At 52.8% G+C, this 26,792-nt stretch overlaps 1 protein-coding gene across 1 annotated transcript; it reads left to right on the top strand.

Annotated features, from left to right (window-relative positions):
- The first annotated feature begins 1,561 nt into the window (after positions 1-1,561).
- Positions 1,562-26,541, top strand: SPEF1 (sperm flagellar 1). The gene is made up of 7 exons (XM_044276972.1): positions 1,562-1,680; positions 18,937-19,048; positions 19,643-19,787; positions 20,824-20,869; positions 21,299-21,350; positions 23,453-23,558; positions 26,350-26,541. The coding sequence occupies exons 1-7, from the start codon at positions 1,572-1,574 to the stop codon at positions 26,449-26,451; spliced, it is 672 nt and encodes a 223-aa protein (XP_044132907.1). The 5' UTR covers positions 1,562-1,571; the 3' UTR covers positions 26,452-26,541.
- Positions 26,542-26,792: the final 251 nt, after the last annotated feature.

The raw sequence follows: 26,792 nt of genomic DNA, 5'->3' as shown, positions 1-26,792 counted from the left end.
TAAGTTATTATGGGGGCACCTGAGGCTGGCACACTGATATAGGGGTATGTAAGTTATTATGGGGGCACCTGAGGCTGGCACACTGATATATGAGTATGTAAGTTATTATGGGGGCACCTGAGGCTGGCACACTGATATAGGGTATGTAAGTTATTATGGGGCACCTGAGGCTGGCACACTGATATAAGGGTATGTAAGTTATTATGGGGGCACCTGAGGCTGGCACACTGATATATGAGTATGTAAGTTATTATGGGGGCACCTGAGGCTGGCACACTGATATATGAGTATGTAAGTTATTATGGGGGCACCTGAGGCTGGCACACTGATATAGGGTATGTAAGTTATTATGGGGGCACCTGAGGCTGGCACACTGATATAGGGGTATATAAGTTATTATGGGGGCACCTGAGGCTGGCACACTGATATAAGGGTATGTAAGTTATTATGGGGGCACCTGAGGCTGGCACACTGATATAGGGGTATGTAAGTTATTATGGGGGCACCTGAGGCTGGCACACTGATATAGGGTATGTAAGTTATTATGGGGGCACCTGAGGCTGGCACACTGATATATGGGTATGTAAGTTATTATGGGGGCACCTGAGGCTGGCACACTGATATAGGGTATGTAAGTTATTATGGGGGCACCTGAGGCTGGCACACTGATATAGGGGTAAGTTATTATGGGGGCACCTGAGGCTGGCACACTGATATAGGGTATGTAAGTTATAATGGGGGCAACTGAGGCTGGCACACTGATATAGGGGTATGTAAGTTATTATGGGGGCACCTGAGGCTGGCACACTGATATAAGGGTATGTAAGTTATTATGGGGGCAACTGAGGCTGGCACACTGATATAGGGTATGTAAGTTATTATGGGGGCACCTGAGGCTGGCACACTGATATAGGGTATGTAAGTTATTATGGGGCACCTGAGGCTGGCACACTGATATAGGGCTATGTAAGTTATTATGGGGGCACCTGAGGCTGGCACACTGATATATGGGTATGTAAGTTATTATGGGGCACCTGAGGCTGGCACACTGATATAGGGCTATGTAAGTTATTATGGGGGCACCTGAGGCTGGCACACTGATATAGGGTATGTAAGTTATTATGGGGCACCTGAGGCTGGCACACTGATATAGGGCTATGTAAGTTATTATGGGGGCACCTGAGGCTGGCACACTGATATAGGGGTAAGTTATTATGGGGGCACCTGAGGAGGCTGGCACACTGATATAGGGGCATGTAAATTGGTGCCAATGAAAAGTATAATCCAATCATGTGGATCAAAACTGTTAGGGGTTAATAATTGATGGAGGGGGCGATGTAACCGGAGAGACAGCCGAGCTCTGAACACTATTACAACAATCTTTATTTATACAGGACAGATGTAGAAGCTGACATTCTGCATGCAGTCCTCAGCACACGCCTGGCAGAGACGCGCATCAGTGTCAGGAACAATAAAGCTTGTTGAATAAACAAAGGGCGCGTCCTGCGTTGCTGGGGCAGCCGTTGCCGTGGCTACCGGTACACAATTTGCTGGGCACACAGCAGGCAGAGATGGCCGGGGAGATCGATGAGCAGACGCTGCAGGAGCTGTACTCCTGGGTGGACAAGATCCCCCTGTCCAGACCGAAGAGGAACGTCTGCCGGGACTTCAGCGATGGAGGTGGGTGCGGGTCAGCAGGTGTGAACAGCCCCGACCCTGTGCTGGCGCAGCCGGGTGTACGATGCGCTCTGTGGGGACAGGCGTCAGATCTGTGCGCCGTAAACACCCCGCTAGCGATGTCAGCGCCGGACATTTGACGCGGAGTATAAAGTAGTCAGGATCTCACAATGAAGTATCACCCCGGGCGACCGTGACATGGGCACCAATAGGCCTCCTGCACACGCGGATCCGCAAAATATCAATGACGTCCGTTTTCTGGCGGACCCAGTGACTTTAGTGGTTCCGTGGCGCTGTCTCTGTATGTGACAGTCAGCAGTCTGCAGTGTTCAGCGCTGTCTCTGTATGTGACAGTCAGTAGTCTGCAGTGTTCAGCGCTCTCTGAATGTGACAGTCAGCAGTCTGCAGTGTTCAGCGCTGTCTCTGTATGTGACAGTCAGCAGTCTGCAGTGTTCAGCGCTGTCTCTGTATGTGACAGTCAGCAGTGTTCAGCGCTGTCTCTGTATGTGACAGTCAGCAGTCTGCAGTGTTCAGCGCTGTCTCTGTATGTGACAGTCAGTAGTCTGCAGTGTTCAGCGCTCTCTGAATGTGACAGTCAGCAGTCTGCAGTGTTCAGCGCTGTCTCTGTATGTGACAGTCAGCAGTCTGCAGTGTTCAGCGCTGTCTCTGTATGTGACAGTCAGTAGTCTGCAGTGTTCAGCGCTCTCTGAATGTGACAGTCAGCAGTCTGCAGTGTTCAGCGCTGTCTCGGTATGTGACAGTCAGTAGTCTGCAGTGTTCAGCGCTGTCTCGGTATGTGACAGTCAGTAGTCTGCAGTGTTCAGCGCTGTCTCTGTGTGTGACAGTCAGTAGTCTGCAGTGTTCAGCGCTGTCTCGGTATGTGACAGTCAGCAGTCTGCAGTGTTCAGTGCTGTCTCGGTATGTGACAGTCAGTAGTCTGCAGTGTTCAGCGCTGTCTCTGTATGTGACAGTCTGCAGTGTTCAGCGCTGTCTCGGTATGTGACAGTCAGTAGTCTGCAGTGTTCAGCGCTGTCTCTGTATGTGACAGTCAGTAGTCTGCAGTGTCCAGTGCTGTCTCGGTATGTGACAGTCAGTAGTCTGCAGTGTCCAGTGCTGTCTCGGTATGTGACAGTCAGTAGTCTGCAGTGTTCAGTGCTGTCTCGGTATGTGACAGTCAGTAGTCTGCAGTGTTCAGTGCTGTCTCGGTATGTGACAGTCAGCAGTCTGCAGTGTCCAGTGCTGTCTCGGTATGTGACAGTCAGTAGTCTGCAGTGGTCAGTGCTGTCTCGGTATGTGACAGTCAGTAGTCCGCAGTGTTCAGTGCTGTCTCGGTATGTGACAGTCAGTAGTCTGCAGTGTTCAGCGCTGTCTCTGTATGTGACAGTCAGCAGTGTTCAGCGCTGTCTCGGTATGTGACAGTCAGTAGTCTGCAGTGGTCAGTGCTGTCTCGGTATGTGACAGTCAGTAGTCAGCAGTGTTCAGCGCTGTCTCTGTGTGTGACAGTCAGTAGTCTGCAGTGTCCAGTGCTGTCTCTGTATGTGACAGTCAGTAGTCTGCAGTGTCCAGTGCTGTCTCTGTATGTGACAGTCAGTAGTCTGCAGTGTTCAGCGCTGTCTCTGTATGTGACAGTCAGTAGTCTGCAGTGTTCAGCGCTGTCTCGGTATGTGACAGTCAGTAGTCTGCAGTGTTCAGCGCTGTCTCGGTATGTGACGGTCAGTAGTCTGCAGTGTTCAGCGCTGTCTCTGTATGTGACAGTCAGTAGTCTGCAGTGTCCAGTGCTGTCTCTGTATGTGACAGTCAGTAGTCTGCAGTGTTCAGTGCTGTCTCTGTATGTGACAGTCAGTAGTCTGCAGTGTTCAGCGCTGTCTCGGTATGTGACAGTCAGTAGTCTGCAGTGTCCAGTGCTGTCTCTGTATGTGACAGTCAGTAGTCTGCAGTGTTCAGTGCTGTCTCTGTATGTGACAGTCAGTAGTCTGCAGTGTTCAGTGCTGTCTCTGTATGTGACAGTCAGTAGTCTGCAGTGGTCAGTGCTGTCTCGGTATGTGACAGTCAGTAGTCAGCAGTGTTCAGCGCTGTCTCTGTGTGTGACAGTCAGTAGTCTGCAGTGTCCAGTGCTGTCTCTGTATGTGACAGTCAGTAGTCTGCAGTGTCCAGTGCTGTCTCTGTATGTGACAGTCAGTAGTCTGCAGTGTTCAGTGCTGTCTCTGTATGTGACAGTCAGTAGTCTGCAGTGTTCAGCGCTGTCTCTGTATGTGACAGTCAGTAGTCTGCAGTGTTCAGCGCTGTCTCTGTATGTGACAGTCAGTAGTCTGCAGTGTCCAGTGCTGTCTCTGTATGTGACAGTCAGTAGTCTGCAGTGTTCAGTGCTGTCTCTGTATGTGACAGTCAGTAGTCCGCAGTGTTCAGCGCTGTCTCGGTATGTGACAGTCAGTAGTCTGCAGTGTTCAGTGCTGTCTCTGTATGTGACAGTCAGTAGTCCGCAGTGTTCAGCGCTGTCTCGGTATGTGACAGTCAGTAGTCTGCAGTGTTCAGTGCTGTCTCTGTATGTGACAGTCAGTAGTCTGCAGTGTTCAGCGCTGTCTCTGTATGTGACAGTCAGTAGTCTGCAGTGTTCAGCGCTGTCTCTGTATGTGACAGTCAGTAGTCTGCAGTGTCCAGTGCTGTCTCTGTATGTGACAGTCAGTAGTCTGCAGTGTCCAGTGCTGTCTCTGTATGTGACAGTCAGTAGTCTGCAGTGTTCAGTGCTGTCTCTGTATGTGACAGTCAGTAGTCTGCAGTGTTCAGCGCTGTCTCTGTATGTGACAGTCAGTAGTCTGCAGTGTCCAGTGCTGTCTCTGTATGTGACAGTCAGTAGTCTGCAGTGTTCAGTGCTGTCTCGGTATGTGACAGTCAGTAGTCCGCAGTGTTCAGCGCTGTCTCTGTATGTGACAGTCAGTAGTCTGCAGTGTCCAGTGCTGTCTCTGTATGTGACAGTCAGTAGTCTGCAGTGTTCAGTGCTGTCTCTGTATGTGACAGTCAGTAGTCTGCAGTGTTCAGCGCTGTCTCTGTATGTGACAGTCAGTAGTCTGCAGTGTTCAGCGCTGTCTCTGTATGTGACAGTCAGTAGTCTGCAGTGTTCAGCGCTGTCTCTGTATGTGACAGTCAGTAGTCTGCAGTGTTCAGTGCTGTCTCTGTATGTGACAGTCAGTAGTCCGCAGTGTTCAGCGCTGTCTCTCTGTATGTGACAGTCAGCAGTCTGCAGTGTTCAGCGCTGTCTCTGTGTGTGACAGTCAGTAGTCTGCAGTGTTCAGCGCTGTCTCTGTATGTGACAGTCAGCAGTGTTCAGCGCTGTCTCTGTGTGTGACAGTCAGTAGTCTGCAGTGTTCAGCGCTGTCTCTGTATGTGACAGTCAGCAGTGTTCAGCGCTGTCTCTGTGTGTGACAGTCAGTAGTCTGCAGTGTTCAGTGCTGTCTCTGTATGTGACAGTCAGTAGTCTGCAGTGTTCAGCGCTGTCTCTGTATGTGACAGTCAGCAGTCTGCAGTGTTCAGCGCTGTCTCTGTATGTGACAGTCAGCAGTCTGCAGTGTTCAGCGCTGTCTCGGTATGTGACAGTCAGTAGTCTGCAGTGTTCAGCGCTGTCTCGGTATGTGACAGTCAGTAGTCTGCAGTGTTCAGCGCTGTCTCTGTGTGTGACAGTCAGTAGTCTGCAGTGTTCAGCGCTGTCTCGGTATGTGACAGTCAGCAGTCCGCAGTGTTCAGTGCTGTCTCGGTATGTGACAGTCAGTAGTCTGCAGTGTTCAGCGCTGTCTCTGTATGTGACAGTCTGCAGTGTTCAGCGCTGTCTCGGTATGTGACAGTCAGTAGTCTGCAGTGTTCAGCGCTGTCTCTGTATGTGACAGTCAGTAGTCTGCAGTGTCCAGTGCTGTCTCGGTATGTGACAGTCAGTAGTCTGCAGTGGTCAGTGCTGTCTCGGTATGTGACAGTCAGTAGTCCGCAGTGTTCAGTGCTGTCTCGGTATGTGACAGTCAGTAGTCTGCAGTGTTCAGCGCTGTCTCTGTATGTGACAGTCAGCAGTGTTCAGCGCTGTCTCGGTATGTGACAGTCAGTAGTCTGCAGTGGTCAGTGCTGTCTCGGTATGTGACAGTCAGTAGTCAGCAGTGTTCAGCGCTGTCTCTGTGTGTGACAGTCAGTAGTCTGCAGTGTCCAGTGCTGTCTCTGTATGTGACAGTCAGCAGTGTTCAGCGCTGTCTCTGTATGTGACAGTCAGTAGTCTGCAGTGTCCAGTGCTGTCTCTGTATGTGACAGTCAGTAGTCTGCAGTGTTCAGCGCTGTCTCTGTATGTGACAGTCAGTAGTCTGCAGTGTTCAGCGCTGTCTCTGTATGTGACAGTCAGTAGTCTGCAGTGTCCAGTGCTGTCTCTGTATGTGACAGTCAGTAGTCTGCAGTGTTCAGCGCTGTCTCTGTATGTGACAGTCAGTAGTCTGCAGTGTTCAGTGCTGTCTCTGTATGTGACAGTCAGTAGTCTGCAGTGTTCAGTGCTGTCTCTGTATGTGACAGTCAGTAGTCTGCAGTGTTCAGTGCTGTCTCTGTATGTGACAGTCAGTAGTCTGCAGTGGTCAGTGCTGTCTCGGTATGTGACAGTCAGTAGTCAGCAGTGTTCAGCGCTGTCTCTGTGTGTGACAGTCAGTAGTCTGCAGTGTCCAGTGCTGTCTCTGTATGTGACAGTCAGTAGTCTGCAGTGTCCAGTGCTGTCTCTGTATGTGACAGTCAGTAGTCTGCAGTGTTCAGTGCTGTCTCTGTATGTGACAGTCAGTAGTCTGCAGTGTTCAGCGCTGTCTCTGTATGTGACAGTCAGTAGTCTGCAGTGTTCAGCGCTGTCTCTGTATGTGACAGTCAGTAGTCTGCAGTGTCCAGTGCTGTCTCTGTATGTGACAGTCAGTAGTCTGCAGTGTTCAGTGCTGTCTCTGTATGTGACAGTCAGTAGTCTGCAGTGTTCAGTGCTGTCTCTGTATGTGACAGTCAGTAGTCTGCAGTGTCCAGTGCTGTCTCTGTATGTGACAGTCAGTAGTCTGCAGTGTTCAGTGCTGTCTCTGTATGTGACAGTCAGTAGTCTGCAGTGTTCAGCGCTGTCTCTGTATGTGACAGTCAGCAGTCCGCAGTGTTCAGCGCTGTCTCTGTATGTGACAGTCAGTAGTCTGCAGTGTCCAGTGCTGTCTCTGTATGTGACAGTCAGTAGTCTGCAGTGTTCAGTGCTGTCTCTGTATGTGACAGTCAGTAGTCTGCAGTGTTCAGCGCTGTCTCTGTATGTGACAGTCAGTAGTCTGCAGTGTTCAGTGCTGTCTCTGTATGTGACAGTCAGTAGTCCGCAGTGTTCAGCGCTGTCTCGGTATGTGACAGTCAGTAGTCTGCAGTGTCCAGTGCTGTCTCTGTATGTGACAGTCAGCAGTCTGCAGTGTTCAGTGCTGTCTCTGTATGTGGCAGTCAGCAGTCTGCAGTGTTCAGTGCTGTCTCTGTATGTGACAGTCAGTAGTCTGCAGTGTCCAGTGCTGTCTCTGTATGTGGCAGTCAGCAGTCTGCAGTGTTCAGCGCTGTCTCTGTGTGTGACAGTCAGTAGTCTGCAGTGTTCAGCGCTGTCTCTGTATGTGACAGTCAGCAGTGTTCAGCGCTGTCTCTGTGTGTGACAGTCAGTAGTCTGCAGTGTTCAGCGCTGTCTCTGTATGTGACAGTCAGCAGTGTTCAGCGCTGTCTCTGTGTGTGACAGTCAGTAGTCTGCAGTGTTCAGCGCTGTCTCTGTATGTGACAGTCAGCAGTCTGCAGTGTTCAGCGCTGTCTCTGTATGTGACAGTCAGCAGTCTGCAGTGTTCAGCGCTGTCTCGGTATGTGACAGTCAGTAGTCTGCAGTGTTCAGCGCTGTCTCGGTATGTGACAGTCAGCAGTCTGCAGTGTTCAGCGCTCTCTGAATGTGACAGTCAGCAGTCTGCAGTGTCCAGTGCTGTCTCGGTATGTGACAGTCAGCAGTCTGCAGTGTTCAGCGCTGTCTCGGTATGTGACAGTCAGTAGTCTGCAGTGTTCAGCGCTGTCTCGGTATGTGACAGTCAGCAGTCTGCAGTGTTCAGTGCTGTCTCGGTATGTGACAGTCAGCAGTCCGCAGTGTTGTCTCTGTATGTGACAGTCAGCAGTGTTCAGCGCTGTCTCTGTGTGTGACAGTCAGTAGTCTGCAGTGTCCAGTGCTGTCTCTGTATGTGACAGTCAGTAGTCTGCAGTGTTCAGTGCTGTCTCTGTATGTGACAGTCAGTAGTCTGCAGTGTTCAGCGCTGTCTCTGTATGTGACAGTCAGTAGTCTGCAGTGTTCAGCGCTGTCTCTGTATGTGACAGTCAGTAGTCTGCAGTGTTCAGCGCTGTCTCTGTATGTGACAGTCAGTAGTCCGCAGTGTTCAGCGCTGTCTCGGTATGTGACAGTCAGTAGTCTGCAGTGTCCAGTGCTGTCTCTGTATGTGACAGTCAGCAGTCTGCAGTGTTCAGCGCTGTCTCTGTGTGTGACAGTCAGTAGTCTGCAGTGTTCAGTGCTGTCTCTGTATGTGACAGTCAGCAGTGTTCAGCGCTGTCTCTGTGTGTGACAGTCAGTAGTCTGCAGTGTTCAGCGCTGTCTCTGTATGTGACGGTCAGTAGTCTGCAGTGTTCAGTGCTGTCTCGGTATGTGACGGTCAGTAGTCTGCAGTGTTCAGTGCTGTCTCTGTATGTGGCAGTCAGTAGTCTGCAGTGTTCAGCGCTATCTCTGTGTGTGACAGTCAGTAGTCTGCAGTGTTCAGTGCTGTCTCTGTATGTGACAGTCAGCAGTCTGCAGTGTTCAGTGCTGTCTCTGTATGTGGCAGTCAGTAGTCTGCAGTGTTCAGCGCTGTCTCTGTATGTGACAGTCAGCAGTCTGCAGTGTTCAGCGCTGTCTCTGTATGTGACAGTCAGCAGTCTGCAGTGTTCAGCGCTGTCTCGGTATGTGACAGTCAGTAGTCTGCAGTGTTCAGTGCTGTCTCTGTATGTGACAGTCAGTAGTCTGCAGTGTTCAGCGCTGTCTCGGTATGTGACAGTCAGCAGTCTGCAGTGTTCAGTGCTGTCTCGGTATGTGACAGTCAGCAGTCCGCAGTGTTCAGTGCTGTCTCTGTATGTGACAGTCAGCAGTGTTCAGCGCTGTCTCTGTGTGTGACAGTCAGTAGTCTGCAGTGTTCAGCGCTGTCTCTGTATGTGACAGTCAGTAGTCCGCAGTGTTCAGCGCTGTCTCTGTATGTGACAGTCAGTAGTCTGCAGTGTTCAGCGCTGTCTCTGTATGTGACAGTCAGCAGTCTGCAGTGTTCAGCGCTGTCTCTGTATGTGACAGTCAGCAGTCTGCAGTGTTCAGCGCTGTCTCGGTATGTGACAGTCAGTAGTCTGCAGTGTTCAGTGCTGTCTCGGTATGTGACAGTCAGCAGTCTGCAGTGTTCAGTGCTGTCTCGGTATGTGACAGTCAGCAGTCTGCAGTGTTCAGCGCTGTCTCGGTATGTGACAGTCAGCAGTCTGCAGTGTTCAGTGCTGTCTCGGTATGTGACAGTCAGCAGTCCGCAGTGTTCAGCGCTGTCTCTGTATGTGACAGTCAGTAGTCTGCAGTGTTCAGCGCTGTCTCTGTATGTGACAGTCAGTAGTCTGCAGTGTTCAGCGCTGTCTCTGTATGTGACAGTCAGCAGTCTGCAGTGTTCAGCGCTGTCTCTGAATGTGACAGTCAGTAGTCTGCAGTGTTCAGTGCTGTCTCGGTATGTGACAGTCAGTAGTCTGCAGTGTTCAGTGCTGTCTCTGTATGTGACAGTCAGTAGTCTGCAGTGTTCAGCGCTGTCTCTGTATGTGACAGTCAGTAGTCTGCAGTGTTCAGTGCTGTCTCGGTATGTGACAGTCAGTAGTCTGCAGTGTTCAGTGCTGTCTCTGTATGTGACAGTCAGTAGTCTGCAGTGTTCAGCGCTGTCTCTGTATGTGACAGTCAGTAGTCTGCAGTGTTCAGTGCTGTCTCGGTATGTGACAGTCAGTAGTCTGCAGTGTTCAGTGCTGTCTCTGTATGTGACAGTCAGTAGTCTGCAGTGTTCAGCGCTGTATCGGTATGTGACAGTCAGTAGTCTGCAGTGTTCAGCGCTGTCTCAGTATGTGACAGTCAGTAGTCTGCAGTGTTCAGCGCTGTCTCTGTATGTGACAGTCAGTAGTCTGCAGTGTTCAGCGCTGTCTCTGTATGTGACAGTCAGTAGTCTGCAGTGTTCAGCGCTGTCTCTGTATGTGACAGTCAGCAGTCTGCAGTGTTCAGCGCTGTCTCTTTATGTGACAGTCAGTAGTCTGCAGTGTTCAGCGCTGTCTCGGTATGTGACAGTCAGTAGTCTGCAGTGTTCAGCGCTGTCTCGGTATGTGACAGTCAGTAGTCCGCAGTGTTCAGTGCTGTCTCGGTATGTGACAGTCAGTAGTCTGCAGTGTTCAGTGCTGTCTCGGTATGTGACAGTCAGCAGTCTGCAGTGTTCAGCGCTGTCTCTGTATGTGACAGTCAGTAGTCTGCAGTGTTCAGCGCTGTCTCGGTATGTGACAGTCAGCAGTCTGCAGTGTTCAGCGCTGTCTCGGTATGTGACACTCAGTAGTCTGCAGTGTTCAGCGCTGTCTCGGTATGTGACAGTCAGCAGTCTGCAGTGTTCAGTGCTGTCTCGGTATGTGACAGTCAGCAGTCTGCAGTGTTCAGTGCTGTCTCTGTATGTGACAGTCAGTAGTCTGCAGTGTTCAGCGCTGTCTCTGTATGTGGCAGTCAGTAGTCCGCAGTGTTCAGTGCTGTCTCTGTATGTGACAGTCAGTAGTCTGCAGTGTCCAGTGCTGTCTCTGTATGTGACAGTCAGTAGTCTGCAGTGTTCAGTGCTGTCTCGGTATGTGACAGTCAGTAGTCTGCAGTGTTCAGTGCTGTCTCGGTATGTGACAGTCAGTAGTCTGCAGTGTTCAGTGCTGTCTCGGTATGTGACAGTCAGTAGTCTGCAGTGTCCAGTGCTGTCTCTGTATGTGACAGTCAGCAGTCTGCAGTGTTCAGTGCTGTCTCGGTATGTGACAGTCAGTAGTCCGCAGTGTTCAGTGCTGTCTCGGTATGTGACAGTCAGTAGTCCGCAGTGTTCAGTGCTGTCTCGGTATGTGACAGTCAGTAGTCCGCAGTGTTCAGTGCTGTCTCGGTATGTGACAGTCAGTAGTCCGCAGTGTTCAGTGCTGTCTCGGTATGTGACAGTCAGTAGTCCGCAGTGTTCAGCGCTGTCTCTGTATGTGACAGTCAGTAGTCTGCAGTGTTCAGCGCTGTCTCTGTATGTGACAGTCAGCAGTCTGCAGTGTTCAGCGCTGTCTCTGTATGTGACAGTCAGCAGTCTGCAGTGTTCAGCGCTGTCTCTGTATGTGACAGTCAGCAGTCTGCAGTGTTCAGCGCTGTCTCGGTATGTGACAGTCAGTAGTCTGCAGTGTTCAGTGCTGTCTCGGTATGTGACAGTCAGCAGTCTGCAGTGTTCAGTGCTGTCTCGGTATGTGACAGTCAGCAGTCTGCAGTGTTCAGCGCTGTCTCGGTATGTGACAGTCAGCAGTCTGCAGTGTTCAGTGCTGTCTCGGTATGTGACAGTCAGCAGTCCGCAGTGTTCAGCGCTGTCTCGGTATGTGACAGTCAGTAGTCTGCAGTGTTCAGCGCTGTCTCTGTATGTGACAGTCAGTAGTCTGCAGTGTTCAGCGCTGTCTCTGTATGTGACAGTCAGCAGTCTGCAGTGTTCAGCGCTGTCTCTGAATGTGACAGTCAGTAGTCTGCAGTGTTCAGTGCTGTCTCGGTATGTGACAGTCAGTAGTCTGCAGTGTTCAGTGCTGTCTCTGTATGTGACAGTCAGTAGTCTGCAGTGTTCAGCGCTGTCTCTGTATGTGACAGTCAGTAGTCTGCAGTGTTCAGTGCTGTCTCGGTATGTGACAGTCAGTAGTCTGCAGTGTTCAGTGCTGTCTCTGTATGTGACAGTCAGTAGTCTGCAGTGTTCAGCGCTGTCTCTGTATGTGACAGTCAGTAGTCTGCAGTGTTCAGTGCTGTCTCGGTATGTGACAGTCAGTAGTCTGCAGTGTTCAGTGCTGTCTCTGTATGTGACAGTCAGTAGTCTGCAGTGTTCAGCGCTGTATCGGTATGTGACAGTCAGTAGTCTGCAGTGTTCAGCGCTGTCTCAGTATGTGACAGTCAGTAGTCTGCAGTGTTCAGCGCTGTCTCTGTATGTGACAGTCAGTAGTCTGCAGTGTTCAGCGCTGTCTCTGTATGTGACAGTCAGTAGTCTGCAGTGTTCAGCGCTGTCTCTGTATGTGACAGTCAGCAGTCTGCAGTGTTCAGCGCTGTCTCTTTATGTGACAGTCAGTAGTCTGCAGTGTTCAGCGCTGTCTCGGTATGTGACAGTCAGTAGTCTGCAGTGTTCAGCGCTGTCTCGGTATGTGACAGTCAGTAGTCCGCAGTGTTCAGTGCTGTCTCGGTATGTGACAGTCAGTAGTCTGCAGTGTTCAGTGCTGTCTCGGTATGTGACAGTCAGCAGTCTGCAGTGTTCAGCGCTGTCTCTGTATGTGACAGTCAGTAGTCTGCAGTGTTCAGCGCTGTCTCTGTATGTGACAGTCAGTAGTCTGCAGTGTTCAGCGCTGTCTCGGTATGTGACAGTCAGCAGTCTGCAGTGTTCAGCGCTGTCTCGGTATGTGACAGTCAGTAGTCTGCAGTGTTCAGCGCTGTCTCGGTATGTGACAGTCAGCAGTCTGCAGTGTTCAGTGCTGTCTCGGTATGTGACAGTCAGCAGTCTGCAGTGTTCAGTGCTGTCTCTGTATGTGACAGTCAGTAGTCTGCAGTGTTCAGCGCTGTCTCTGTATGTGGCAGTCAGTAGTCCGCAGTGTTCAGTGCTGTCTCTGTATGTGACAGTCAGTAGTCTGCAGTGTCCAGTGCTGTCTCTGTATGTGACAGTCAGTAGTCTGCAGTGTTCAGTGCTGTCTCGGTATGTGACAGTCAGTAGTCTGCAGTGTTCAGTGCTGTCTCGGTATGTGACAGTCAGTAGTCTGCAGTGTTCAGTGCTGTCTCGGTATGTGACAGTCAGTAGTCTGCAGTGTTCAGTGCTGTCTCTGTATGTGACAGTCAGCAGTCTGCAGTGTTCAGTGCTGTCTCGGTATGTGACAGTCAGTAGTCCGCAGTGTTCAGTGCTGTCTCGGTATGTGACAGTCAGTAGTCCGCAGTGTTCAGTGCTGTCTCGGTATGTGACAGTCAGTAGTCCGCAGTGTTCAGTGCTGTCTCGGTATGTGACAGTCAGTAGTCCGCAGTGTTCAGTGCTGTCTCGGTATGATGCAATCATTACTTTTGTCTAGATTTTCAGAATTACAGGCGCAGTCCACAAAAAACGGATCCGCAGAAAATACGGATGACGTCCGTGCACATTCCATATTTTGCGGAACGGAACAGCCGGCCCCTGATAGAACCGTCCTGTCCTTGTCCGTAATGCGGTCAATAATGGGACATGTGCTCATTTTTTTGGGTAACGGACACACAGGAAACAGAATGCACGCGGAGTAACTTCCGTTTTTTTGCGGACCCATTAAAATGAATGGTTCCGCATACAGTCCGCAAAAAAAAACGGAACGGACACGAAAAGAAAATCCGTTTGTGTGCCTGAGCCCTGACCTGCAGTCTGATTCCTGGTAGTAGGTCTCCCTCTAGTGGACACCGTGCAGTAGACCTGACCTGCAGTCTGCATCCTGGTAGTAGGTCTCCCTCTAGTGGACACCGTGCAGTAGACCCTGACCTGCAGTCTGATTCCTGGTAGTAGGTCTCCCTCTAGTGGACACCGTGCAGTAGACCCTGACCTGCAGTCTGCATCCTGGTAGTAGGTCTCCCTCTAGTGGACACCGTGTAGTAGACCCTGACCTGCAGTCTGCATCCTGGTAGTAGGTCTCCCTCTAGTGGACACCGTGCAGTAGACCCTGACCTGCAGTCTGATTCCTGGTAGTAGGTCTTCCTCTAGTGGACACCGTGCAGTAGACCCTGACCTGCAGTCTGATTCCTGGTAGTAGGTCTCCCTCTAGTGGACACCGTGCAGTAGACCCTGACCTGCAGTCTGATTCCTGGTAGTAGGTCTTCCTCTAGTGGACACCGTGCAGTAGACCCTGACCTGCAGTCTGATTCCTGGTAGTAGGTCTCCCTCTAGTGGACACCGTGCAGTAGACCCTGACCTGCAGTCTGATTCCTGGTAATAGGTCTCCCTCTAGTGGACACCGTGCAGTAGACCCTGACCTGCAGTCTGATTCCTGGTAGTAGGTCTTCCTCTAGTGGACACCGTGCAGTAGACCCTGACCTGCAGTCTGTCTCCTGGTAGTAGGTCTCCCTCTAGTGGACACCGTGCAGTAGACCCTGACCTGCAGTCTGATTCCTGGCAGTAGGTCTCCCTCTAGTGGACACTGTGCAGTAGACCCTGACCTGCAGTCTGATTCCTGGTAGTAGGTCTCCCTCTAGTGGACACCGTCCAGTAGGCCCTGACCTGCAGTCTGATTCCTGGTAGTAGGTCTCCCTCTAGTGGACACCGTGCAGTAGACCCTGACCTGCAGTCTGATTCCTGGTAGTAGGTCTCCCTCTAGTGGACACCGTGCAGTAGACCCTGACCTGCAGTCTGATTCCTGGTAGTAGGTCTCCCTCTAGTGGACACCGTGCAGTAGACCCTGACCTGCAGTCTGATTCCTGGTAGTAGGTCTCCCTCTAGTGGACACTGTGCAGTAGACCCTGACCTGCTGTCTGATTCCTGGTGGTAGGTCTCCCTCTAGTGGACACCGTGCAGTAGACCCTGACCTGCAGTCTGATTCCTGGTAGTAGGTCTCCCTCTAGTGGACACCGTGCAGTAGACCCTGACCTGCAGTCTGATTCCTGGTAGTAGGTCTCCCTCTAGTGGACACCGTGCAGTAGACCCTGACCTGCAGTCTGATTCCTGGTAGTAGGTCTCCCTCTAGTGGACACGTGTAGTAGACCCTGACCTGCAGTCTGATTCCTGGTAATAGGTCTCCCTCTAGTGGACACCGTGCAGTAGACCCTGACCTGCAGTCTGATTCCTGGTAGTAGGTCTCCCTCTAGTGGACACTGTGCAGTAGACCCTGACCTGCTGTCTGATTCCTGGTGGTAGGTCTCCCTCTAGTGGACACCGTGCAGTAGACCCTGACCTGCAGTCTGATTCCTGGTAGTAGGTCTCCCTCTAGTGGACACCGTGCAGTAGACCCTGACCTGCAGTCTGCATCCTGGTAGTAGGTCTCCCTCTAGTGGACACCGTGCAGTAGACCTGACCTGCAGTCTGATTCCTGGTAGTAGGTCTCCCTCTAGTGGACACCGTGCAGTAGACCCTGACCTGCAGTCTGATTCCTGGTAGTAGGTCTCCCTCTAGTGGACACCGTCCAGTAGGCCCTGACCTGCAGTCTGATTCCTGGTAGTAGGTCTCCCTCTAGTGGACACGTGTAGTAGACCCTGACCTGCAGTCTGCATCCTGGTAGTAGGTCTCCCTCTAGTGGACACCGTGCAGTAGACCCTGACCTGCTGTCTGATTCCTGGTAGTAGGTCTCCCTCTAGTGGACACCGTGCAGTAGACCTGACCTGCAGTCTGATTCCTGGTAGTAGGTCTCCCTCTAGTGGACACCGTCCAGTAGGCCCTGACCTGCAGTCTGATTCCTGGTAGTAGGTCTCCCTCTAGTGGACACCGTGCAGTAGACCCTGACCTGCTGTCTGATTCCTGGTAGTAGGTCTCCCTCTAGTGGACACCGTGCAGTAGACCTGACCTGCAGTCTGATTCCTGGTAGTAGGTCTCCCTCTAGTGGACACCGTCCAGTAGGCCCTGACCTGCAGTCTGATTCCTGGTAGTAGGTCTCCCTCTAGTGGACACCGTGCAGTAGACCCTGACCTGCAGTCTGATTCCTGGTAGTAGGTCTTCCTCTAGTGGACACCGTGCAGTAGACCCTGACCTGCAGTCTGATTCATGGTAGTAGGTCTCCCTCTAGTGGACACGTGTAGTAGACCCTGACCTGCAGTCTGCATCCTGGTAGTAGGTCTCCCTCTAGTGGACACCGTGCAGTAGACCCTGACCTGCTGTCTGATTCCTGGTAGTAGGTCTCCCTCTAGTGGACACCGTGCAGTAGACCTGACCTGCAGTCTGATTCCTGGTAGTAGGTCTCCCTCTAGTGGACACCGTCCAGTAGGCCCTGACCTGCAGTCTGATTCCCGGTAGTAGGTCTCCCTCTAGTGGACACCGTGCAGTAGGCCCTGACCTGCAGTCTGATTCCTGGTAGTAGGTCTCCCTCTAGTGGACACCGTGCAGTAGACCCTGACCTGCTGTCTGATTCCTGGTAGTAGGTCTCCCTCTAGTGGACACCGTGCAGTAGACCTGACCTGCAGTCTGATTCCTGGTAGTAGGTCTCCCTCTAGTGGACACCGTCCAGTAGGCCCTGACCTGCAGTCTGATTCCTGGTAGTAGGTCTTCCTCTAGTGGACACCGTGCAGTAGACCCTGACCTGCAGTCTGCATCCTGGTAGTAGGTCTCCCTCTAGTGGACACCGTGCAGTAGACCCTGACCTGCAGTCTGATTCCTGGTAGTAGGTCTTCCTCTAGTGGACACCGTGCAGTAGACCCTGACCTGCAGTCTGCATCCTGGTAGTAGGTCTCCCTCTAGTGGACACCGTGCAGTAGACCCTGACCTGCAGTCTGATTCCTGGTAGTAGGTCTTCCTCTAGTGGACACCGTGCAGTAGACCCTGACCTGCAGTCTGATTCATGGTAGTAGGTCTCCCTCTAGTGGACACGTGTAGTAGACCCTGACCTGCAGTCTGCATCCTGGTAGTAGGTCTCCCTCTAGTGGACACCGTGCAGTAGACCCTGACCTGCTGTCTGATTCCTGGTAGTAGGTCTCCCTCTAGTGGACACCGTGCAGTAGACCTGACCTGCAGTCTGATTCCTGGTAGTAGGTCTCCCTCTAGTGGACACCGTCCAGTAGGCCCTGACCTGCAGTCTGATTCCTGGTAGTAGGTCTCCCTCTAGTGGACACCGTGCAGTAGGCCCTGACCTGCAGTCTGATTCCTGGTAGTAGGTCTCCCTCTAGTGGACACCGTGCAGTAGACCCTGACCTGCTGTCTGATTCCTGGTAGTAGGTCTCCCTCTAGTGGACACCGTGCAGTAGACCTGACCTGCAGTCTGATTCCTGGTAGTAGGTCTCCCTCTAGTGGACACCGTCCAGTAGGCCCTGACCTGCAGTCTGATTCCTGGTAGTAGGTCTCCCTCTAGTGGACACCGTCCAGTAGGCCCTGACCTGCAGTCTGATTCCTGGTAGTAGGTCTCCCTCTAGTGGACACCGTGCAGTAGACCCTGACCTGCAGTCTGATTCCTGGTAGTAGGTCTCCCTCTAGTGGACACCGTGCAGTAGACCCTGACCTGCAGTCTGATTCCTGGTAGTAGGTCTCCCTCTAGTGGACACCGTGCAGTAGACCCTGACCTGCTGTCTGATTCCTGGTAGTAGGTCTCCCTCTAGTGGACACCGTGCAGTAGACCTGACCTGCAGTCTGATTCCTGGTAGTAGGTCTCCCTCTAGTGGACACCGTCCAGTAGGCCCTGACCTGCAGTCTGATTCCTGGTAGTAGGTCTCCCTCTAGTGGACACGTGTAGTAGACCCTGACCTGCAGTCTGATTCCTGGTAGTAGGTCTCCCTCTAGTGGACACCGTGCAGTAGACCCTGACCTGCAGTCCGATTCCTGGTAGTAGGTCTCCCTCTAGTGGACACCGTGCAGTAGACCCTGACCTGCAGTCTGATTCCTGGTAGTAGGTCTCCCTCTAGTGGACACCGTGCAGTAGACCCTGACCTGCAGTCTGATTCCTGGTAGTAGGTCTTCCTCTAGTGGACACCGTGCAGTAGACCCTGACCTGCTGTCTGATTCCTGGTAGTAGGTCTCCCTCTAGTGGACACCGTGCAGTAGACCTGACCTGCAGTCTGCATCCTGGTAGTAGGTCTCCCTCTAGTGGACACCGTGCAGTAGACCCTGACCTGCAGTCTGATTCCTGGTAGTAGGTCTCCCTCTAGTGGACACCGTGCAGTAGACCCTGACCTGCAGTCTGATTCCTGGTAGTAGGTCTTCCTCTAGTGGACACCGTGCAGTAGACCCTGACCTGCAGTCTGCATCCTGGTAGTAGGTCTCCCTCTAGTGGACACCGTGTAGTAGACCCTGACCTGCAGTCTGATTCCTGGTAGCAGGTCTCCCTCTAGTGGACACCGTGCAGTAGACCCTGACCTGCAGTCTGATTCCTGGTAGTAGGTCTCCCTCTAGTGGACACCGTGCAGTAGACCCTGACCTGCAGTCTGATTCCTGGTAATAGGTCTCCCTCTAGTGGACACCGTGCAGTAGACCCTGACCTGCAGTCTGATTCCTGGCAGTAGGTCTCCCTCTAGTGGACACCATGCAGTAGATCCTGACCTGCAGTCTGATTCCTGGTAGTAGGTCTTCCTCTAGTGGACACCGTGCAGTAGACCCTGACCTGCAGTCTGCATCCTGGTAGTAGGTCTCCCTCTAGTGGACACCGTGTAGTAGACCCTGACCTGCAGTCTGATTCCTGGTAATAGGTCTCCCTCTAGTGGACACCGTGCAGTAGACCCTGACCTGCAGTCTGATTCCTGGTAATAGGTCTCCCTCTAGTGGACACCGTGCAGTAGACCCTGACCTGCAGTCTGATTCCTGGTAGTAGGTCTCCCTCTAGTGGACACCGTGCAGTAGACCTGACCTGCAGTCTGATTCCTGGTAGTAGGTCTCCCTCTAGTGGACACCGTGCAGTAGAGCAGGACTAATTTCACATCATAACGAGACACCGCCGCCCCCGTTACCGCGACCCCCACCGTCCGTTGTCTCTGCTCTGCACTGACGAGGGGTCTGCTGATGAGGCACATCTGAAGGGTTACATGGGGAGCACCGACTTCTAGGATGGCTGCCTCACATCTGGTGTATTACTGACTGAGTCTGATGGCGTCTTTTCCTGCATGCTGGGGGTTGTAGTACACAGCGCCTGCTCTCCAGTTCTTCCATGTGACACACGGTATATACACAGTACACAGGATTATCTATTATAGAGCCGTACAGCTCCACCTGCTGGCCATGCATGAGATTTCTGGTCTCGTCCCCATGTTCAGGTCCTCAGACCCCCCCCCCCCCCCGCAGAGGATTCTGGGAGATCTGTGTAATAACAGTATAATGTCCTCTCTCCTCACAGTGTTAACGGCTGAAGTCGTCAAAAACTATTTCCCCAAACTGGTGGAGATGCACAACTACGTCCCGGCCAACTCCGCCCAGCAGAAAGTCAGTAACTGGACCATCCTCAATCGGTGAGCCCCCCACTGTCCTTAACCCAGCAGAAGTGCTGCAGCGGCCATGTTGTGTGTAAGCTGCAGAGTTCGGGTCTTCTCCATCGTCTGCACAGTTTTTGCACATGAGTGTGTTCTCTCTACCTGTGCGGAGGGGCGGGCTCTTTCTGGAGTGATGTCAGAGCTCTGCTGTGAGATCTGACCAATCAGCTGCCTACTTCCTTCTGCTCCTCCTCCCCTTTCACTGCCTGCTGCTTCATCCCCCTCCGTCTCCCTCTCTCTCCTCGTCTCACTAGGGTCTATCACTCATTGTGAAAATATCTGCAAATATAATATAGACTGTGGCTCGCTTCCTCTCTGGATCTCTGCTTGCTGTCAGTGAATGGGAACATTGTTATTCACATTCAGAAACTGAAAACGTTGTGCTCTGGTCACACAGCCGAGAGGCTCGGCTGATAGCTCTTATCTACATTGACCACCCTACAGCTGTGTGAGCATGACTAGGCCAGACGAGTGTGGGGTTTTAGCCACTAGATGTAAATAATATCAGCAAGCAGAGATCTTGAAGTACAGAATGTAAACAATAAAATTCCTGAACAACTTTTTATTCCGTAGGAAAGTTTTCAGTAAGTTGAACTTCTCTGTTCCGGACGACTTGATCCGCAGGATCGTTCAGTGCTCGCCGGGGGTGGTGGAGCTCGTCCTCAGTACTCTGCGACAGAAGATCGAGGAGAGACAGAGGCAGATCCAGAGCGAGCAGGTAACCAGGCAGTCACCAGAGAGAGCGGGTAAACAGGCAGTCGCCAGAGCGAGCGCCAGAGCGAGCGGGTAACCAGGCCGTCGCCAGAGCGAGCGGGTAACCAGGCCGTCGCCAGAGCGAGCGGGTAACCAGGCCGTCGCCAGAGCGAGCGGGTAACCAGGCCGTCGCCAGAGCGAGCGGGTATCCAGGCAGTCCCCAGAGCGAGCGGGTATCCAGGCAGTCGCCAGAGCGAGCGGGTATCCAGGCAGTCGCCAGAGCGAGCGGGTATCCAGGCAGTCGCCAGAGCGAGCGGGTATCCAGGCAGTCGCCAGAGCGAGCGGGTATCCAGGCAGTCGCCAGAGCGAGCGGGTATCCAGGCAGTCGCCAGAGCGAGCGGGTATCCAGGCAGTCGCCAGAGCGAGCAGGTATCCAGGCAGTCGCCAGAGCGAGCGGGTATCCAGGCAGTCGCCAGAGCGAGCGGGTATCCAGGCAGTCGCCAGAGCGAGCGGGTATCCAGGCAGTCGCCAGAGCGAGCGGGTATCCAGGCAGTCGCCAGAGCGAGCGGGTATCCAGGCAGTCCCCAGAGCGAGCGGGTATCCAGGCAGTCGCCAGAGCGAGCGGGTATCCAGGCAGTCGCCAGAGCGAGCGGGTATCCAGGCAGTCGCCAGAGCGAGCGGGTATCCAGGCAGTCGCCAGAGCGAGCGGGTATCCAGGCAGTCGCCAGAGCGAGCGGGTATCCAGGCAGTCGCCAGAGCGAGCGGGTATCCAGGCAGTCGCCAGAGCGAGCGGGTATCCAGGCAGTCGCCAGAGCGAGCGGGTATCCAGGCAGTCACCAGAGCGAGCGGGTATCCAGGCAGTCACCAGAGCGAGCGGGTAACCAGGCAGTCGCCAGAGCGAGCGGGTAACCAGGCAGTCGCCAGAGCGAGCTCCTGGGTATGATGGGAGTGAGGTTGGGATAGATGATGGGGGTGATCATAGTGTACAGTGGGATGTCATACACCACGTCCAGTGATGGCACAGAGCCGTGAGCCTTCGTGTCCTTTTTATTTCCACACAGGAGGTGACGAATCCACGCTCGGAGCCCAACGACCACTCAGATCCAGGTAATGGTGGATTGCATTAGGCCAACACCTATCCAAGGCTGTCCTTGTGCTTCATTTACATTCAGAGCTGTATTCATAGTTCTGCATTATATCATGTCTCATACTATAATCACACACAGAGCTGCATTATTGCTCTGCCATTTATCGCGTCCCATAGGCAGGGGTGCACCGAAGCGAAAACTGAAATGGCGCCAATGTCTTAACCTAACCCCTTCCCTTCAGCCCGTGGCCCTTTGGCTGCCCCCCTCTTGCCTCTTCCTGGTGCTGCCTGAGGCGATCACCTCACCTGGCCTCATTGGTGGTGCGCCCCTGCCTATAGGCCCTATTCCTATAGGTCCCACGGTCAGGATGCTGGGAAAAAAAAGGGTTAAATGTCTCTTATACATAGTATTGAAATCTGTCCAATCTCCTCATCCTCCTTATACCCAGGTAATTCCCCAAAGCAGAAGAGCAACGGCGCCGACAGGGGAGAGCCTGGGAGGTAGGTGTCAGCGGGGGGTCCTGAATACGCCACATCCTGTACAGTGAGGGCTACCTTGAGTATTATACCTAGAACTTTACATTATGATTATTACAGTATACAGCCGGCGCGGGCGTGCAGCCGCTATTCTCGTCAGGATCGGTCACCAGTTTAATGTATATGGGGAGCTCCCGACTCTCCCCCAACAGATGATATTAGGGGAAAGATGGATCGAGCCAAATGAATATTTTTGCCCGATACCGTCCTTGTCCCGGAGATAAGCCCCGCCCAGAAGTCTCCGGCAGCGGCTTCTTCCTCCTCCCCCATTTAATACACAGTCAGCCAAGCTGATGTCTATGGAGGAGCTGAGAGGCAGAGACAGATCACGTGAGGCCGACAGCTCTAACACTTTGGTCATACCCCCAAACTTTGCAAAACCCCCTACTGCCCCAGGTGCCCTTACACGGAGGAAGCATCTTTGCATCTGTTTTGGGCGTGCCCCTTTGCAGAGTCTTTTGGATCTTAAATCTCCCTTGCTTCTCACTCTGCCTCTCATCCCCCTGTATGTGCGGTCTAAAAGACCGCATTTTATACACTAATCTAACTGGACTGCTTCTCACTCTGCCTCTCATCTCCCCGTATGTGCGGTCTAAAAGACAGTTTGTTGCCCATAGCAACCAATGATGCAACATGCATTTTATACACTTGTCTAACTGGACTGCTTCTCACTCTGCCTCTCATCTCCCCGTATGTGCGGTCTAAAAGACAGTTTGTTACCCATATCAACCATTCACAGCACAGTTTTCATTTTACGACAGGCTTCCTTACAATAGACCTCTGTCTACCGACCTGTGGCTGTCATAGGTTTACAGGCAGATCGAGAAGCAGGGTCTCAGCAGTTGCACGCTGCCTCATTGGTTGCTACGGGCAACAAGCAGTTTGTCTTTCAGACAGTCACATGCAGGGAGATGAGAGGCAGATTGGAGAGCAGTACCTCAGCAGTGACAGTCACATGCAGGGAGATGAGAGGCAGATTGGAGAGCAGTACCTCAGCAGTGACAGTCACATGCAGGGAGATGAGAGGCAGATTGGAGAGCAGTACCTCAGCAGTGACAGTCACATGCAGGGAGATGAGAGGCAGATTGGAGAGCAGTACCTCAGCAGTGACAGTCACATGCAGGGAGATGAGAGGCAGATTGGAGAGCAGTACCTCAGCAGTGACAGTCACATGCAGGGAGATGAGAGGCAGATTGGAGAGCAGTACCTCAGCAGTGACAGTCACATGCAGGGAGATGAGAGGCAGATTGGAGAGCAGTACCTCAGCAGTGACAGTCACATGCAGGGAGATGAGAGGCAGATTGGAGAGCAGTACCTCAGCAGTGACAGTCACATGCAGGGAGATGAGAGGCAGATTGGAGAGCAGTACCTCAGCAGTGACAGTCACATGCAGGGAGATGAGAGGCAGATTGGAGAGCAGTACCTCAGCAGTGACAGTCACATGCAGGGAGATGAGAGGCAGATTGGAGAGCAGTACCTCAGCAGTGACAGTCACATGCAGGGAGATGAGAGGCAGATTGGAGAGCAGTACCTCAGCAGTGACAGTCACATGCAGGGAGATGAGAGGCAGATTGGAGAGCAGTACCTCAGCAGTGACAGTCACATGCAGGGAGATGAGAGGCAGATTGGAGAGCAGTACCTCAGCAGTGACAGTCACATGCAGGGAGATGAGAGGCAGATTGGAGAGCAGTACCTCAGCAGTGACAGTCACATGCAGGGAGATGAGAGGCAGATTGGAGAGCAGTACCTCAGCAGTGACAGTCACATGCAGGGAGATGAGAGGCAGATTGGAGAGCAGTACCTCAGCAGTGACAGTCACATGCAGGGAGATGAGAGGCAGATTGGAGAGCAGTACCTCAGCAGTGACAGTCACATGCAGGGAGATGAGAGGCAGATTGGAGAGCAGTACCTCAGCAGTGACAGCCCCAAGTATTTTAAGTTAAACCGTTTATTTTTATATATATATATAATTATTACTATGCGGCGATGATTATTAGGATTATATTATTATTACTGTTCCATCACCACCTTCCCTGATCTGACCCCGGTTCTTTCTGACTTTCCAGTAAGCCCCCTCAGGGGTACGCTCAGGCTGCTCACCCAGATTCCGGGCTCCGTATGCAGCTGGCAGAGAAGGAGCGGGCGCTGATGGCCTCCCAGGAAACCATTCAGGTGAGGAGGACTCCCAGCGTCCCGTACATGTCACATGGCTAATATTTGGACCTCTATAGGTAGGTATCTATATACACGCCTTTACCCTGACATCAGGTAATTGGGAAATTCAGCCTGTACTTTACTCCAGAGCTGCGCTCACAATTCTGCAGACTTTATGAATGAAATATCCTACTGTGTCCTGCTTGTTCAGTGCCTGCACAGTACAGTCGCCTGAAAAGCGAGCCCCTAACTACAGCTTGTCCGGAAGGTCTGATAATCCAGCACCAATCATGTAATAATGTACCCCCCCCTCATGTCACTCTGATTACTGACTCCCCTCCCTGGAACAGGATTCCTCTCTTCTCTACATGTAGCTTTCTATGGTCCCCACTAGGGGGAGCAAAGTAAATATGAGCTGACAGCGGCTGACCCCTACCCCGGGCCCATACCCGTCGTTGCCCCCCTCCATGTGATAAGTATGGCCGCCCGCTCAGTACATCATGCCCCCTCCATGTGATAAGTATGGCCGCCCGCTCAGTACATCATGCCCCCTCCATGTGATAAGTATGGCCGCCCGCTCAGTACATCATGCCCCCTCCATGTGATCAGCATGGCCGCCCGCTCAGTACATCATGCCCCCTCCATGTGATAAGCATGGCCGCCCGCTCAGTACATCATGCCCCCTCCATGTGATAAGTATGGCCACCCGCTCAGTACATCATGCCCTCTCCATGTGATAGGTATGGCTGCCCACTCAGTACATCATGCCCCCTCCATGTGATAAGTATGGCCGCCCGCTCAGTACATCCTGCCTCCTCCATGTGATAAGTATGGCCGCCCGCTCAGTACATCATGCCCCCTCCATGTGATAAGTATGGCCGCCCGCTCAGTACATCATGCCCCCTCCATGTGATAAGTATGGCCGCCCGCTCAGTACATCATGCCCCCTCCATGTGATAAGTATGGCCGCCCGCTCAGTACAGTATGCCCCCTCCATGTGATAGGTATGGCCGCCCGCTCAGTACATCATGCCCCCTCCATGTCATAAGTATGGCCGCCCGCTCAGTACAGAATGCCCCCTCCATGTGATAGGTATGGCCGCCCGCTCAGTACATCATGCCCCCTCAATGTGATAAGTATGGCCGCCCGCTCAGTACATCATGCCCCCTCCATGTGATAAGTATGGCCGCCCGCTCAGTACAGTATGCCCCCTCCATGTGATAGGTATGGCCGCCCGCTCAGTACATCATGCCCCCTCCATGTGATAGGTATGGCCGCCCGCTCAGTACATCATGCCCCCTCCATGTGATAAGTATGGCCACCCGCTCAGTACATCATGCCCTCTCCATGTGATAAGCATGGCCGCCCGCTCAGTACATCATGCCCCCTCCATGTGATAAGTATGGCCGCCCGCTCAGTACAGTATGCCCCCTCCATGTGATAAGTATGGCCGCCCGCTCAGTACATCATGCCCCCTCCATGTGATAAGTATGGCCACCCGCTCAGTACATCATGCCCTCTCCATGTGATAAGCATGGCCGCCCACTCAGTACATCATGCCCCCTCCATGTGATAAGTATGGCCGCCCGCTCAGTACATCATGCCCCCTCCATGTGATAAGTATGGCCGCCCGCTCAGTACAGTATGCCCCCTCCATGTGATAGGTATGGCCGCCCGCTCAGTACATCATGCCCCCTCCATGTGATAAGTATGGCCGCCCGCTCAGTACATCATGCCCCCTCCATGTGATAAGTATGGCCGCCCTCTCAGTACATCATGCCCCCTCCATGTGATAGGTATGGCCGCCCGCTCAGTACATCATGCCCCCTCCATGTGATAAGTATGGCCGCCCGCTCAGTACATCATGCCCCCTCCATGTGATAAGTATGGCCGCCCGCTCAGTACATCATGCCCCCTCCATGTGATAAGTATGGCCGCCCGCTCAGTACATCATGCCCCCTCCATGTGATAGGTATGGCCGCCCGCTCAGTACATCATGCCCCCTCCATGTGATAAGTATGGCCGCCCGCTCAGTACATCATGCCCCCTCCATGTGATAAGTATGGCCGCCCGCTCAGTACATCATGCCCCCTCCATGTGATAGGTATGGCCGCCCGCTCAGTACATCATGCCCCCTCCATGTGATAGGTATGGCCGCCCGCTCAGTACATCATGCCCCCTCCATGTGATAAGTATGGCCGCCCGCTCAGTACATCATGCCCCCTCCATGTGATAAGTATGGCCGCCCGCTCAGTACAGCATGCCCCCTCCATGTGATAAGTATGGCCGCCCGCTCAGTACATCATGCCTCCTCCATGTGATAAGCATGGCCGACCCAGCTCAGTACATCATGCCTCCTCCATGTGATAAGCATGGCCGCCCGCTCAGTATATCATGCCCCCTCCATGTGATAGGCATGGCCGCCCGCTCAGTACATCATGCCCCCTCCATGTGATAAGCATGGCCGCCCGCTCAGTACATCATGCCCCCTCCATGTGATAAGTATGGCCGCCCGCTCAGCACATCATGCCCCCTCCATGTGATAAGCATGGCCGCCCGCTCAGTACATCATGCCCCTCCATGTGATAAGCATGGCCGCCCGCTCAGTACATCATGCCCCCTCCATGTGATAAGTATGGCCGCCCGCTCAGTACATCATGCCCCCTCCATGTGATAAGTATGGCCGCCCGCTCAGTACATCATGCCCCCTCCATGTGATAAGTATGGCCGCCCGCTCAGTACATCATGCCCCCTCCATGTGATAAGTATGGCCGCCCGCTCAGTACATCATGCCTTCTCCATGTCTCAGATATTACAGGCGAAGCTGCGGAGAATGGAGCAGCTGCTCCATCTGAAGAACGTCCGGATAGACGACCTGAGCCGCCGCCTGCAGGACGCCGAGAAGAAGTGACCCCCGACCTGACACCCGCTCCGCCTCCGTCTATATTCTGTGATTATTGTGCTTTTATATGTCCCGCTGCTTACAGCAATAAATTATTTATTTGTGAGGTTTTATAAGGTTATCACCCGTAAAAGCGCATGATTTATTGTAGTCTTTATATCCCCCATGCTGTACACTACAACTCTGCTCCATTACCAGTGACATTTTAGCTGCAATTTGTCTGGAATAGTCTAAAAAGCCACTGCATATGCCCTTCCTTCCTCTGCTTTACACTACAGCTCCTCTTCTTTAGAGAATATATTCAATAACTCCATCTTAGCTGCTCCTTACCTCCTATTTCACCAGATCAG

This window comes from Bufo gargarizans, chromosome 1 (assembly GCF_014858855.1).
Source record: "Bufo gargarizans isolate SCDJY-AF-19 chromosome 1, ASM1485885v1, whole genome shotgun sequence".
In the NCBI taxonomy this organism is placed as follows: Eukaryota; Metazoa; Chordata; class Amphibia; order Anura; family Bufonidae; genus Bufo; species Bufo gargarizans.
Note: the sequence above shows the minus strand (reverse complement) of the source record. Positions and strands in the feature narration are given on the sequence as shown.